Source organism: Eurosta solidaginis, chromosome 4 (genome assembly GCF_040869045.1).
Source record: "Eurosta solidaginis isolate ZX-2024a chromosome 4, ASM4086904v1, whole genome shotgun sequence".
In the NCBI taxonomy this organism is placed as follows: Eukaryota; Metazoa; Arthropoda; class Insecta; order Diptera; family Tephritidae; genus Eurosta; species Eurosta solidaginis.
This window is the reverse complement of record NC_090322.1, coordinates 116558628-116572089: the sequence shown is the minus strand read 5'-3', so window position 1 is coordinate 116572089 and position 13462 is coordinate 116558628. Positions and strand designations below refer to the sequence as shown.

The following is a 13462-nucleotide window of genomic DNA, read 5'->3' as shown; positions in this document are numbered from 1 at the left end:
GCTATCAATCAGTTTGATTAAGCACGCGATCTGGCGGCCAATAGTAGAGTTTCATTTGAGTTATCAGTCAGTTTGGTTATTAAGCCAGCGAGTAGCAAAGTATAAGTGTTATTGTGAAGTACTTTAATAAAGGCCATTTTTCCATTATTCAATATTGGAGTTATTTATTCAACAGTTTAGTGATTCGAACTTAGCAGAGGATTGCAAATAAGAGGATTTACAAGCAAAATCGTTACAATATTGTGACGAATATTAGTGTGACACTAAGTGATACATCACTAGTGTGATGCTAAGTAAATGAAGCCACAACAAGAAAGCAGGCAGTCACTTGTATCTACATAAACGAATCAATCAACGAATCAATGTCTACACATATGTACGTCCACGCAGCGGAGAGAAAACGCACAAACACATGCATATATCTTATCTGAGGTGCGCTCAAAAGTAGGCAATAATTTGTGCAAGTAACACTCACATATACACGCGCATAAGAGAAGCTATAAACATAGTTATAGTTGGTAATTTTATAGCTGCTAACTAACTAGTAAATTCTAGAATAGAACCGCCTAGAAATATGTCAACGAGGAAACCAAACACTATAAAAGCAGCCATAGTTGAGGCACGAAAATCAGTTTGATTTAAGCAAGCTATCAGTTGCGAAGTATAAGGGTACTTTCAAGTAGTCTAATAAAGGCCATTTTGCATTATTGAATAGTGGAATTATTTATTCAACAGTTTAGAGATTCACCACGATCACTGGTATTCCAGCTTCCCAGTCGACAGCAGCGGCAGGCAGCAAGCAGAGCAAATAGACAATACGACTTTCTGCTCGATAAACGGCGATGCCCCATCAGAATTGCAGGTAATTGCCACAATCGGCTCAAGAAATTGCGTTGAATGGCAGCCGATCTTACTTTAGCTTCTGACCACCTGCCCATACTGCTTTCAATACAGCGACCTGCCAATTTCATCACTTCTGAAAAGGAGACATTAATTTTAAAAAATCCAACTGGGACTACACAACCTTCACAAATCAATGTTTTGCTGCTCTCCCCATTCCGACTGATGCCGACAAGGCGAGCATGCGTTCCGCAAGGTCATCGCTTCAGCTTCTGCACGATTTATTGTGGCAGGTAGAATACTTGAAATCATACCGCATTTCCCAGCTGAAGCCGCAAACTTAGCAAGAGAACGTGGCCTGGCGAGACATCTCAACCCTAGAGACCCCCACATTAGGAGTCTCAACTTGGATATTATGCGGCTGGTAAATGAACACAAGCGTACCAAATGGGAGGAGCATCTAAGGAACTGCAACCTCTGCGGGTGTTGGTAAATTGTGGTCAACCGTCAAATCCACGATAGAGTATCTATAGCCTTCGGCGACAAAACTTTATTTGATTCGCAGATATGCTCGAGCGCCTTTTGTCGACAATTTATAATGCATGCCTCTGTAGACAAAGCTAGACGTCTTGCTAACAGACGAGCTCATAAACACAAACACTACCTAACTAAAGTTTTGAACCTGTCGCTGAAATCCTTTGCCATTCCTGAACAATGGAAAATGCAATAATAATTCCGCTACTAAAGCCTGTTAAACCAGTTAACGAAGACGAGTCATATAGACCGATATATTGAATTGTCAAAAGCTTTTGACACAGTCAACCACGGTACGCTACTCCATGACATAGAAGGCTCACACCTTCCCCCTTGTATAAAAAGATGGACCGCTAATTATCTGAATGGTCGGCAGGCGTCGGTTCAATTTAGGAATGAAATCTCAAAACCTAGGAAAATTAAACAGGGGGTACCACAGATTGGTGTCCTATCCCCGCTTCTGTTTAATTTCTACATATCAAAACTCCCTTCCCCACCAGAAGGAGTTACAATTATTTCGCCGACAACTGCACGATCATGGCTACAGGACCTGGCCCTTCAATTGATGAATTAGTTTCTACAATGAACAGCTATCTCCCCGATCTTTCCAGTTTTTTCACCTCGCGCAACCTGGCATCACCGAAAAAATCCACGGCCACTCTGTTTACGACGTGGAAGGAACATATGTCGCAAATATTAGACGTTCGCATCGATGGTGTTACACTACCGACTGTCAGTCACCCAAAGATCTTAGGGGTAACGTACGATAATACTCTAAGCTTTAAGGCTCATGCCACCGAAAATGTATCTAAAGTACAAAGCCGCAACAAAATCCTTAAGTCACTTGCCGGCAGCACTTGGCGAAAAGATAAAGAAACGTTGCTAACTACGTACAAAGCAATTGACCGGCCGCTCATGAGCTACGCGTTACCAGTTTGGTCGCCTGCCCAGCAAACACAGTTTCTAACGTTAGAGAAATATTGTAATTGTACATTATATTTCTATTGTAGTTCTCTGATCACTTAGTGTTATACAAACAGATTAAAAATAGTGAAAAGCTATGTGGAAATATTATAAGCTGCGAAATACATAAGTTCTTTATTTATAATAATAAATACTAATAAGTAAATATGAATCAAAAAAAGTTAAAAAGGGAAAGCGATCAGATTAATTATTTTATCCTTTTCTCGATATCGAGAACGAAGTCCCCTTTTCGTCGAGAATGCTATAATTCGCGACAGTTTCGCAAATCGTCCTCTAACCTTCTACCTTAGAGAAATACATTAGAATTCGATTCGTCTTCTAATCGATTTCTAACCTAAATATTTGGTGGGTGGTTTTAAAAATACATACTGGAAAAGGCTACAGGCCTGTCAAATTGTTGCAATCAGAACTGCCACCGGATGCCTCCTTATGACCCCCGAATACCACCTACATAATGAGGCCAAGGAGCTCAATATTAAAGAGCGCAACGAAATGCTTAACAGGCAGTTTTTGCTAAATTGTCACAAACCACGACATCCTTGCAAACAACTGCTTGATCTAGCACCGCCTCCGCGGGGATTAAGGGAACATCTCCATAAGCACTATGACGAGATCCGGCACCTGCCAACACAGCCGTTTGATCCAGACAAGCATAAGCAGGCCCTAAGCCAAATCCACACAGAATCGGTAAACGTCCTTGCCAGAACGCGCCCGGTGAACCCCGTTATTAATGTGCAATATCCCGCCCTTACAGAAGAAGAAAGCACACTACCAAGGGAGACACGAGTGAGCTTGGCCCAACTTCGCTCTGGATACTGTCACGGGTTAAACTCTTTACTTGTCCAGAATCAACCCCGACATGCGTAATGTATGTCCCACATGATACAACTCATCTTTTCAATTGTAATGTGGAACCTCCGCCTCTAACACCTATCTCCCTATGGTCCGCCCTGTTGAAACTGCCAGTTTCCTTGGACTCCCCTTAGAGGACAGAGAATTTGTGAGGGGTCGTGCGGGCGAAGCACTGCTAATACAACAACAACAGCAGGTGGCTGGAGGGATATTGTAGTGTCACATTTATTTGTAACTAGCAACTCCCCCTCTGGAAAAGTGCAAGATGCAACCATGCATCAGATGCACTTGGCATCACTGAAAATGTTGCAGTCGAATAAAGGGGAGAATTTCTGATTGGTTGAATCTGCCGTTATTCGACTCCATCATGAATTTCGCTGCTAAGTAACCTAAGTAACAGGTGCTTAGCGACAGAGTTGCGTTAGCGGCACTAGTCTGTTAGAAATGAACCGGCAACTTATCCACACGCGTTGAAAATAAAACTAAGTTAAAAAGTAAAAATTACAGACTGATGCACTTGGCATCACTGAAAATGTTGCAGTCATTCGCGGAGAATTTCTGATTGGTTGAATCTGCCGTTATTCGACTCCATCATGAATTTCGCTGCTAAGTAACCTAAGTAACAGGTGCTTAGCGACAGAGTTGCGTTAGCGGCACTAGTCTGTTAGAAATGAACCGGCAACTTATCCACACGCGTTGAAAATAAAACTAAGTTAAAAAGTAACAATTACAGACTGATGCACTTGGCATCACTGAAAATGTTGCAGTCGAATAACGCGGAGAATTTCTGATTGGTTGAATCTGCCGTTATTCGACTCCATCATGAATTTCGCTGCTAAGTAACCTAAGTAACAGGTGCTTAGTGACAGAGTTGCGTTAGCGGCACTAGTCTGTTAGAAATGAACCGGCAACTTATCCACCCTCGTTGAAAATAAAACTAAGTTAAAAAGTAAAAATTACAGACTAAGTGCACAACTATAAGAACTAAAAAGAGTAAAAGAACTACTCTGGGAGTCAGAGATATAGGCTTTGTCGAGTGTGTTGTCCGATTGCTGCTGGAGTATCTGGTTTCGATGAGTTGGTACTTGTGCTTTGGCAGTACGGTGCGACGAATGTACCGGTCGGACGGCTGCTATTTCTAAGCACAGACCATCTATGAAGGTGGCATCGGCCAAGGCGTGAACTGCATTGGACCGATGTGGCGATCGTAAATATTCTTAGCTGGCATACGGAGCACATGGTCTGGGGGACTAGGAAATGATATCTCCTTCTGACGCGAGTGCGTGTGTCGGAAAAGGAGGGGTAAAAGCTGATTCGGCATTGCTACTGTCCATGCTACGTAGATTTTAGTGATAGGTTGCATCGGCCGCGTTAGCTTGAGGCCCCGTTTGGCGCAAGCAACAGCGGACAGTTGATGTGGCCTGCTGAGAGTGAACTGCGGGAGCCACAGCCCGAACGGTGCACGTGACACAGTGGCAAGAGTATAACCGTCTGCAAATAAATCGTTTTACGACATATGCAGCGTAACCACAGTATGGGACCAGGGTTAGGTTCAATACCTTCCCAGAGGGGAGGGTATGGAGCAGTCCAGCTGCAAGGAGCTGCTCCGAGGATGACAATTTGTGGGAGGGACACACCATGTTAAATAGGGCCACACTGAAATAATAGCCCTTGGTCCGGGAAAAAAATCCCGAGTCTCTCCGGAATATAGCAGCGGCTGCAGTGGGAAGCGTGATTATTCTTTTTGCCCTTTGTAATGAACATTTTAAATTTTATCAGAAAAATCGATCAAAAATTATTCCAAAAAGTGATTAAAAATGATTTTCAGTTTTTCATCATGGAAAGGAATCATATTTGTTTATTCCTTTTGTTCAACTGTTTGATAAATCAATATTTAAACACAAAAAGCAATCAAATTGTATTGATATGGAGAAAAATTCGAAATTTAAACACTTGTAAACCTTTACAAGTAGCGCAACGAACAGCTGATGTCTCAAAATTAGCGGTTTAGGGGGATTAGAATATACCCGCGGTAGGTCTGCCTGTCGTAAGAGGCGTCTAAAATGCCAAATTGATTCAAGGGGTTGTGTAGCGCAACCCTATCAAGGGGTTGGCAGCGCAATATATAGCTTCTCCAACCCAATTGTCAAGCTCACCTACCCGAGGCAAATCCTGTTTCATTAACAGCCAAGGCTCTAGCGACCCCAAGTTCCTCATGAAACTAGGGGGTGGGGAGGGCGGGATGGCCTAGAAAGTTTAATATGGTCATATAAATCGGTTCTGAGATGGTCGGGCCTTAGGGGTGTGTCTTTATCGTTAATACAACAACAACAACACACGTACAAACATCACTAATGGCCATATTACGAAAAATTTTTTAAAAATAAACTGTGATAATTTTGGAATATATAGTATTAAGGACACCTTTTTTGATGTAATTAAGAAAAAATGTTTGCTTATATTCAAATTTTTAGGTATTTTTCTACATTTATTTTTAATATTGATATAAAAATGGAAAGTATATTGACGCAATGCAACTCTGCTCTTCCTGCTGTTCTTCATTCCACTCCATTCAGCTGCCTTCCACTCTATTGGCATCATAACCTCAACTCAAGCTGCCAAACTATACAGTAAATAATGATTCAAGCGCTGGGTGGGTGTTTTGTTGTTGTAGCGATAAGGACACTCCCGAAGGCCTTGGGGACTGTTATCGAGTTGATGGTCCTCTGCCGGAAGCAGATCCGGTACGTCCCGGTACCAAGCCCGACCATCTCGGGAACGATTTGTTATGACCACATGCGACCTTCTAGGCCCACCCCCTAAATCCATGAGGAGTTCGGGGTCGCCAGAGCCTCGGCTGTTAATGAAACAGGATTCGCGACAGATAGGTGAGGTTGACAATTGGGTTTGGAGAAGCTATGTATTGCGCTGGCAACCTGAAAGGGCTGCGCTGCACAAACCACTTGAATCCAGTATTTTAGTCGCCTCTTACAACAGGCATTCCTACCGCGGGTATATTCTAACCCCCTAACCCGCTGTGGGTCGCTGTTACCTGCTGTTTACATATGTGTGTGCTTGCTCTGCTGTTGTTGTGCATGCTCTGCTGTTGTTGTGCATGCTCTGCTGTTGTTGTACATTTATTTACTAGCAGCATAGTGACGTACAATACCAGTTATTGAGGTGGATAAATTTATTAATGATTTACTATATTTCAGAATATCGAATTTGAATGGGTTATACGCGATGGAGTCCATACGATACTTAAAAAGCTGCGTGAAATATTAGTGGTGAGTTTATTTCATGGCCTTAGTGTAGTGAGGTACTATTTATATAAGTCGTTCTAAATCGGAGCTCGTTTTAACTTAATATATGTGTATGTAATCAAATTTACTTGGGTTTGTCAATGACATTATTCATAAATTATGCCTTGCAGGAATGTGCTCGTCGATTTCCTGTGCCATGCTTTCCTGACAATGAAGGTAAACGTACCGAAAAGTTTATACTATTGGGTGCGCAGGATCAACTAAAATGTTCAGTCACACTTACAGGCGATAGCATTACTCAAGCTGTAATTAAACATTTTGTTTATTGACTATAATTTAAAATAATATCATTTTAGGATATTAGCTATAAGTTGAAACGATCATCCAGCCAAGTACAACGTACTTCCATTACATCGGATGCACCATGGAAATTGCAACAAGTGCAAGATGCAGCAAATCATTTACAGCAGGCAATTAATCATATTGATAATGTTGGTGGCGATTATGTGTTTAAGTATGTAAATATGAAATTTTTATATAAAAGTTACACAGTGTTAGTATTTGAGGAAAGGGTATTCGATATTCCCTGACCGAAAATAGAGCCGCTGTAGTCAATAAGTCCGATAAAGATATCCAGAATCAACCCCGCCTTGCGTAATGTACATATGTATGTCCTACATGCGGTGTGCCCCATATGACACCTACCATTTTTTTGGGACGAAGCACTGTTAACACAACAGCATCTTCTGTTTGAAGTTAGTTTTACTTGGTAGTTTGTCTACGTTGTTGTTGTCCTTTTTAGATGTTCTAGCTAGTGGGGGAGAGGGTTGGGTGACCTAGAAGGTTGGACGTTCTCATACCAAGCCATTTCCGAGATAACCCAGCAACTCGGATTACGACATCGATATAATCTTTATTTTCATATTTTTTTTTAGCTTTACGGTACAATTGTGTTCCTTGCCTACGCGAGGTGAATCCTGTTGAATGAATGTATTACACATATGAGCCCTTGATTTTGAAAGTGGTCTAAGTCAAAATTTTTAAAAATCGAGTTTATCAGCGACTTGTTATCTAACCATAATAAAATAACATAATCTGAAGAGATTGGCGGTATGCCATGAAAATTAACTCGTAAAATTGAATGAATTTTTTGGTTGTTAAACAAAATATAGAAACTGTTTATTTTGAAAGTGGTCTAAGTCAGTCTGTTGAGAAATTTTGGAAAATAAATAGTAATTTTGTAATGCCTTCAGATAACGATTCAGGTATGATTAAGTAATCCTTAAAATGTAAAAATGTTCTATATAGTTAATTGTAGACATTATTCTGCGAAGAAGTGTAAGTAATGCTCCCAAGAAATGGAAACGAATAAGAGTAATATCGTCTTCAGATGAATCAACTGATACTTTAAAAGTGAATTCGGAACCCCTACAAATGGAAGAAATTAACATGAAATCAAGAAAGAGGAGCCGAAATCAACATAATTATGCACAAAATTTAAGAAAAATTAAGAGAAATAGGGGAAAGGAATATGAAACAAAAAAGTCTAAGCTTGTGAGTGGCAAACTTTTCGAAAATAAATATTGCCTTTGTTCCAAACAATGTATAAATGCAATTGGATATGAAGACAGGAAAGCTAATTTTGATGCATTTTGGAAATTAGCAAGTTTCGAAAAACAGAATTTGTTTCTGCATGGTTTGGTTGGAAAACTATTAATAAAGCAAAGGCGACCCAGAAATAACAAAGGATACATGAGAAAATGTAGTTATAAGTTTCATATAAATTTACGGATGTCAGAAGTTTCTGTTTGTAGAACTTTTTTTTTGGATACTTTTAAAATATCTTACGGAAGATTAAGCCGTGCCTTAAATGCTAAATCCCCTGGAATGGATTTACGTGGCAAAATGACTGGTTCATCGAGAAAAACAGATGAAGAAAAAATTAAAGTGGTACGAGAACATATTCTGAGTTTTCCAGTATGTGAGAGCCATTACACGAGATCACATCACACTTCAGGTCGAAAGTATTTAAGTGCTGACTTAGATATTCGAAAAATGTATGAGCTGTATGTAGAAAAATGTGATGAAAATAATACACCACGTGTGAAGGAGTGGACTTACAGGAAAATTTTCAATACGGAGTTCAACTTAAATTTTCATACTCGCAAAGACACTTGCCAAAAGTGTGATTCACTAAAACTAAAAATAGAAGCATCCAGTAACGAAGACGAGAAGTTGCATCTTATGGAAATTCATGATTCCCATCTTAACAGTGCCGAACAGGCTAGAAAAAGTTTGACAGAAGACATACAAAGAGCAAAAGATAACCCGAGTGAATATTACGGTTTCACATTTGATCTACAGAAAGCACTTTCTTACCCAAAACTTTCTGTCTCGGTAGCTTATTATAAGCGCAACATGTATGTATACAATTTAGGGTTTCATAATTTCCACAATGAAAATGCTAAAATGTATGTATGGGATGAAACAATCGCTTCAAGGGGATCACAGGAAGTTGCGTCTTGCATCTTAAAGCACATTCAGGACATTACCACTCAAAAGCATGTCATAGCTTACAGTGATGCCTGCACAGGACAAAATCGTAACATCAACATAGCTTTAATTTGGTTAAAAATTGTTCAGTCATCTGATAATAATGTTGAAACTGTTGATCATAAATTTATGGTATCCGGCCATTCTTTTTTGCCAAATGATCGGGATTTTGGTTTAATAGAAACTAAAATTAAAAAATCAAATTATTTATACATACCTGAGCATTATTATAGTTTAATAGAAGTATGTAAAAAGAAAAACCCATTTTTGGTGGTACAAATGGCTCAGAGAAATTTTATTTCGACAAAAAAACTTAAAGATTCAACGAATAATAGAAAGAAAAACACCAATGGAGAAGCTGTGTCTTGGCTTAAAATTCAATGGATCAGATTTCTAAAAAAATCTCCATATAAGATGTTTTATAAAACTTCCTTGGATGACAATTCCGAATTCAAAATATTAGACCTCTCACCTAAAAAAGGAAGACCTAGAATATATGCAAATATTGATTTGCCTCCATTATACACAACTATTAGACCAATAACAAAAGAAAAACATAAAGATATGATGGATTTACTACCCTATATCCCACCAATTTTTCACAAACACTTCACTTCCCTAAATATGTCATAATAAATAATTTACTTTGTTATAATGAAATGAGTTTGAATAAAATGTTAATTACTAATTAAAATGTTTCCTTGGTATAAGTCATTTATAAAGTCATTCTGTTAATTTTGAAAGTGGTCTAAGTCATTTCCAACCTTTCAAAAGCACATTTCCAGTTAAAAATGGTAATAAATTTCACAACCATAATAAATTCTTGTTTGTTGGCACTACTTTACTGTCGAAAAATCATTTTCCATAGTGCAAAAATATTTTTCAATCCTTTATAACGCAAAACTCTAATTATCTCGAAACAAGGAAAATATGACTTAGACCACTTTCAAAATCAAGGGCTCATATGTATTTAGCTGAGCACAAGCGATCCACCTCCTTTAGAGGAGGTAAGATGACTTGGAAGGTGTTTTTGTACCACAACAACGAATACAATAATCAAAAATGAATTTACTTATAACCCAGTCAATCCAGATTTAGGCTTGAATTGACTTAAAAATTGTACATCTACCATATGAGAAGCATGTATATACATATGCACATATGCATGCAGTCATGATACAAATATTACAAGGTAAAACCGCTGAGGGGCTTAGCACCCTTCGAAATGGATCTATCTGTGCAGCTATGGCAGGTTGTCTGAAAAATTTTCTACTTACTATTCCAAAAACAAAATACAATTTTTCAAATTTAGAAAAATTAAAAAATAACAAAAATTATCATTAGAAAAAAATTATTGTTCTGGCCTTGTGCTCGAATCGAACCTTGAATCATTTATCAATAGGGCGATAAAAACAAAAACAATTATTAAAATGAACGAAATCGTACTATAACCACGTCCACTTTTTCGATATCGAAAATTTCGAAAAACACAAAAAGTGCGATAATTCATTACCAAAGACGGATAAACGATGAAACTTGGTAGGTGAGTTGAACTTATGACGCAGAATAGAAAGTTAGTAAAATTTTGCACAATGGGCGTGGCACCGCCCACTTTAAGTAATTTAAAGGTTTTGCAAGCTGTAATTTGGCAGTCGTTGAAGATATCATGATGAAATTTGGCAGGAACGTTACCCCTATTACTACATGTATGCTTAATAAAAATTAGTAAAATCGGAGAACGACCACGCCCGCTTAAAAAAAAATTTTAAGTCAAATTTTAACAAAAAAATTAATATCTTTACAGTATATAAGTAAATCATGTCAATATTCAACTCCAGTAATGATATGGTGCAACAAAGTACAAAAATAAAAGAAAATTTCAAAATGGGCGTGGCTCCGCCCTTTTTCATTTAATTTGTCTAGGATACTTTTAATGCCATAAGTCGAACAAAAATTTACCAATCCTTGTGAAATTAGGTAGGGGCATGGATTCTATGACGATAACTGTTTTCTGTGAAAATGGGCGAAATCGGTTGAACCCACGCCCAGTTTTTATACACAGTCGACCTTCTGTCCTGCTCGGCCGTTAACACGATAACTTGAGCAACAATCGATATATCTTTACTAAACCTAGTTCACGTACTTATCTCAACTCACCTTATCTTGGTATAAAAAATGGCCGAAATCCGATTAAGACCACGCCCACTTTTTCGATATCGAAAATTACGAAAAATTAAAAAAAATGCCATAATTCTATACCAAATACGAAGAAAGGGATGAAACATGGTAATTGGATTGGCTTATTGACGCAAAATATAACTTTGGAAAAAAACTTTGGAAAATGGGTGTGACACCTACCATATTAATTAGAAGAAAATGAAAAAGTTCTGCAGGGCGAAATCAAAAGCCCTTGGAATCATTGCAGGAATAATGTTCGTGGTATTACATATATAAATAAATTAGCGGTACCCGACAGATGATGTTCTGGGTCACCCTGTTCCACATTTCGGCCGATATCTCGAAAACGCCTTCACATATACAACTACCACCACTCCCTTTTAAAACCCTCATTAATGCCTTTAATTTGATACCCATATCGTACAAACACATTATGGGGTCACCCCTGGTCCACCTTTATGGAGATATCTGGAAAAGTCGTCCACCTATAGAACTAACTAACCACTCCCTTTTAAAATACTCATTATCACCTTTCGTTTGATACCCATATTGTACAAACGCATTCTAAAGTCAACTCTGGTCCACCTTTATAACGATATCTCGAAAAGGCGTCCACCTATAGAACTAAGACCCACTCCCTTTTAAAATACTCATTAACACCTTTCATTTGATACCCATATCAAAAATCAAATGGCCGCCGAGAAGAGGGAATGGTTTTACCTTCTAATCTTTTTATCATGCTTAAAACAATTTAACTGACAAATTTTGAGAAATACAATTTTGTATTTTTCTGTTTATTCTGTAAGTTCAAGGAGAAGAGGCGAGAATTCAACTCTGCTACCAAGTAACTTTGCATGTTTTGAAAAACAATCTAGTTGAGTTGGCTAAGCAGTTTGACATCAAATCGATCAAAAAAAGACCATCAACATCGATAACACTCCCCAAGGCCTTCGGGGAGTGTCGTTATCGCTACAACACCAACAACAACAACAGCGAATGAAATGTTCATACGAAAGTGCAGATAAACCAAAATAACTAGGTGGCGACTTATATGCAAACAAACGCACGCATTCCATGTATTTTGTTTTTATAATTTGCTGCTATAGTGTCAAAAGCCACAAGTAGATATGTCAGAGCAGCTAAAAAATACCACTTATCTGATTTCCATCAACCACCTGTACGATTCCGACATGATGAAACTGTTCAGCTAGTTGACGCGTTTCACCCCTATTGCAAGTGTTGACCCATTGTATTTAGGTTATTTAGGTTTGGTTTAACTGGGTATTAATGCCCCTATTACGGTTTATTAAAACAACTCAACTTTAAGACAACTCAAATCCTGTTTGGTATTACGAATTACAACTTATTTCAGTTGAAGTCGAATTGATGTTGCTAACCCATGATTCAATCACAAGAGGTTTGCTCGACAGACACATTTTTTGACAATTGCAGCCATTTTGCTCCCAAATCGAATTGACATCCGTTAACTGTGTTGTTTCTTTGCGAATTTTCGAAAAATATTAGTAGTAGAAATTGGAAGCAATCAGTTTACAAATACCGGATAAGTACTGGCCGGCATAATTCCTTAGAACATTTTTTTTAAATTTTATTGTGAATTTATTAACTATGCCTCGACGCATTAATATGGCTGAACATTGAACATAGGTAATTTTATGAAAAGTGAGGACACCAAGGAATCGTGCACTTTCGTAAACCTATGAATATACGAAACATAAACCAATTCAAAATTCATCGCTCAACGTCAAAACCTCGACTATTAAATCGATTCACGTAAAAATGTCAGTAAATAATGGAGATGCCATAACGAAATGTACTCACTGAGCCTGTTAACTTATTCAAGTAAAAGTCTAGAACAGGAGTCTACTGCTAATACGCGTCCAAAAATATCGAGAGAGCTGACCGCGGCAACAATAATCCTAAGGCGGAAAAGAAAAATTGTATTTCTGTCCGGAGATATTTGCAGTTGAAGTTGGCAATTTTCATGTGATTGTTGTAATGTTTTTGTACACTGAAAAAGATTTTGTGTACAAAAGTATTTTGCACGCATTTAATTTTTATCCCACCTCATTGGTGGATCGGCCAGGGTAATTTTTTATAAGCTCGGCTGAAGGCCCCCAACGCAACCCGGGGTCATTTTTCGGGTTTTCGCCAATCTCTTTAGAACGAGCTATAATTTTTATTTCCGCCTTCGAATTATTGGTACCGAGGTCAATACGCGTCTTTTGACACTTATCTCG

General features: G+C 38.3%; 1 protein-coding gene across 6 annotated transcripts in view; it reads left to right on the top strand.

Annotated features, from left to right (window-relative positions):
- The window catches only part of LOC137250180 (protein rogdi-like), a 153338-nt gene that overhangs the window by 55973 nt on the left and 83903 nt on the right, over positions 1-13462 (top strand). For all 6 annotated transcript variants that reach the window (XM_067782565.1, XM_067782569.1, XM_067782570.1 and 3 more), the window contains exons 2-4: positions 6426-6497; positions 6644-6778; positions 6830-6987. In XM_067782565.1, coding sequence (XP_067638666.1) covers positions 6426-6497; positions 6644-6778; positions 6830-6987 — 365 coding nt within the window. The remainder of the gene's footprint in view (positions 1-6425; positions 6498-6643; positions 6779-6829; positions 6988-13462) is intronic.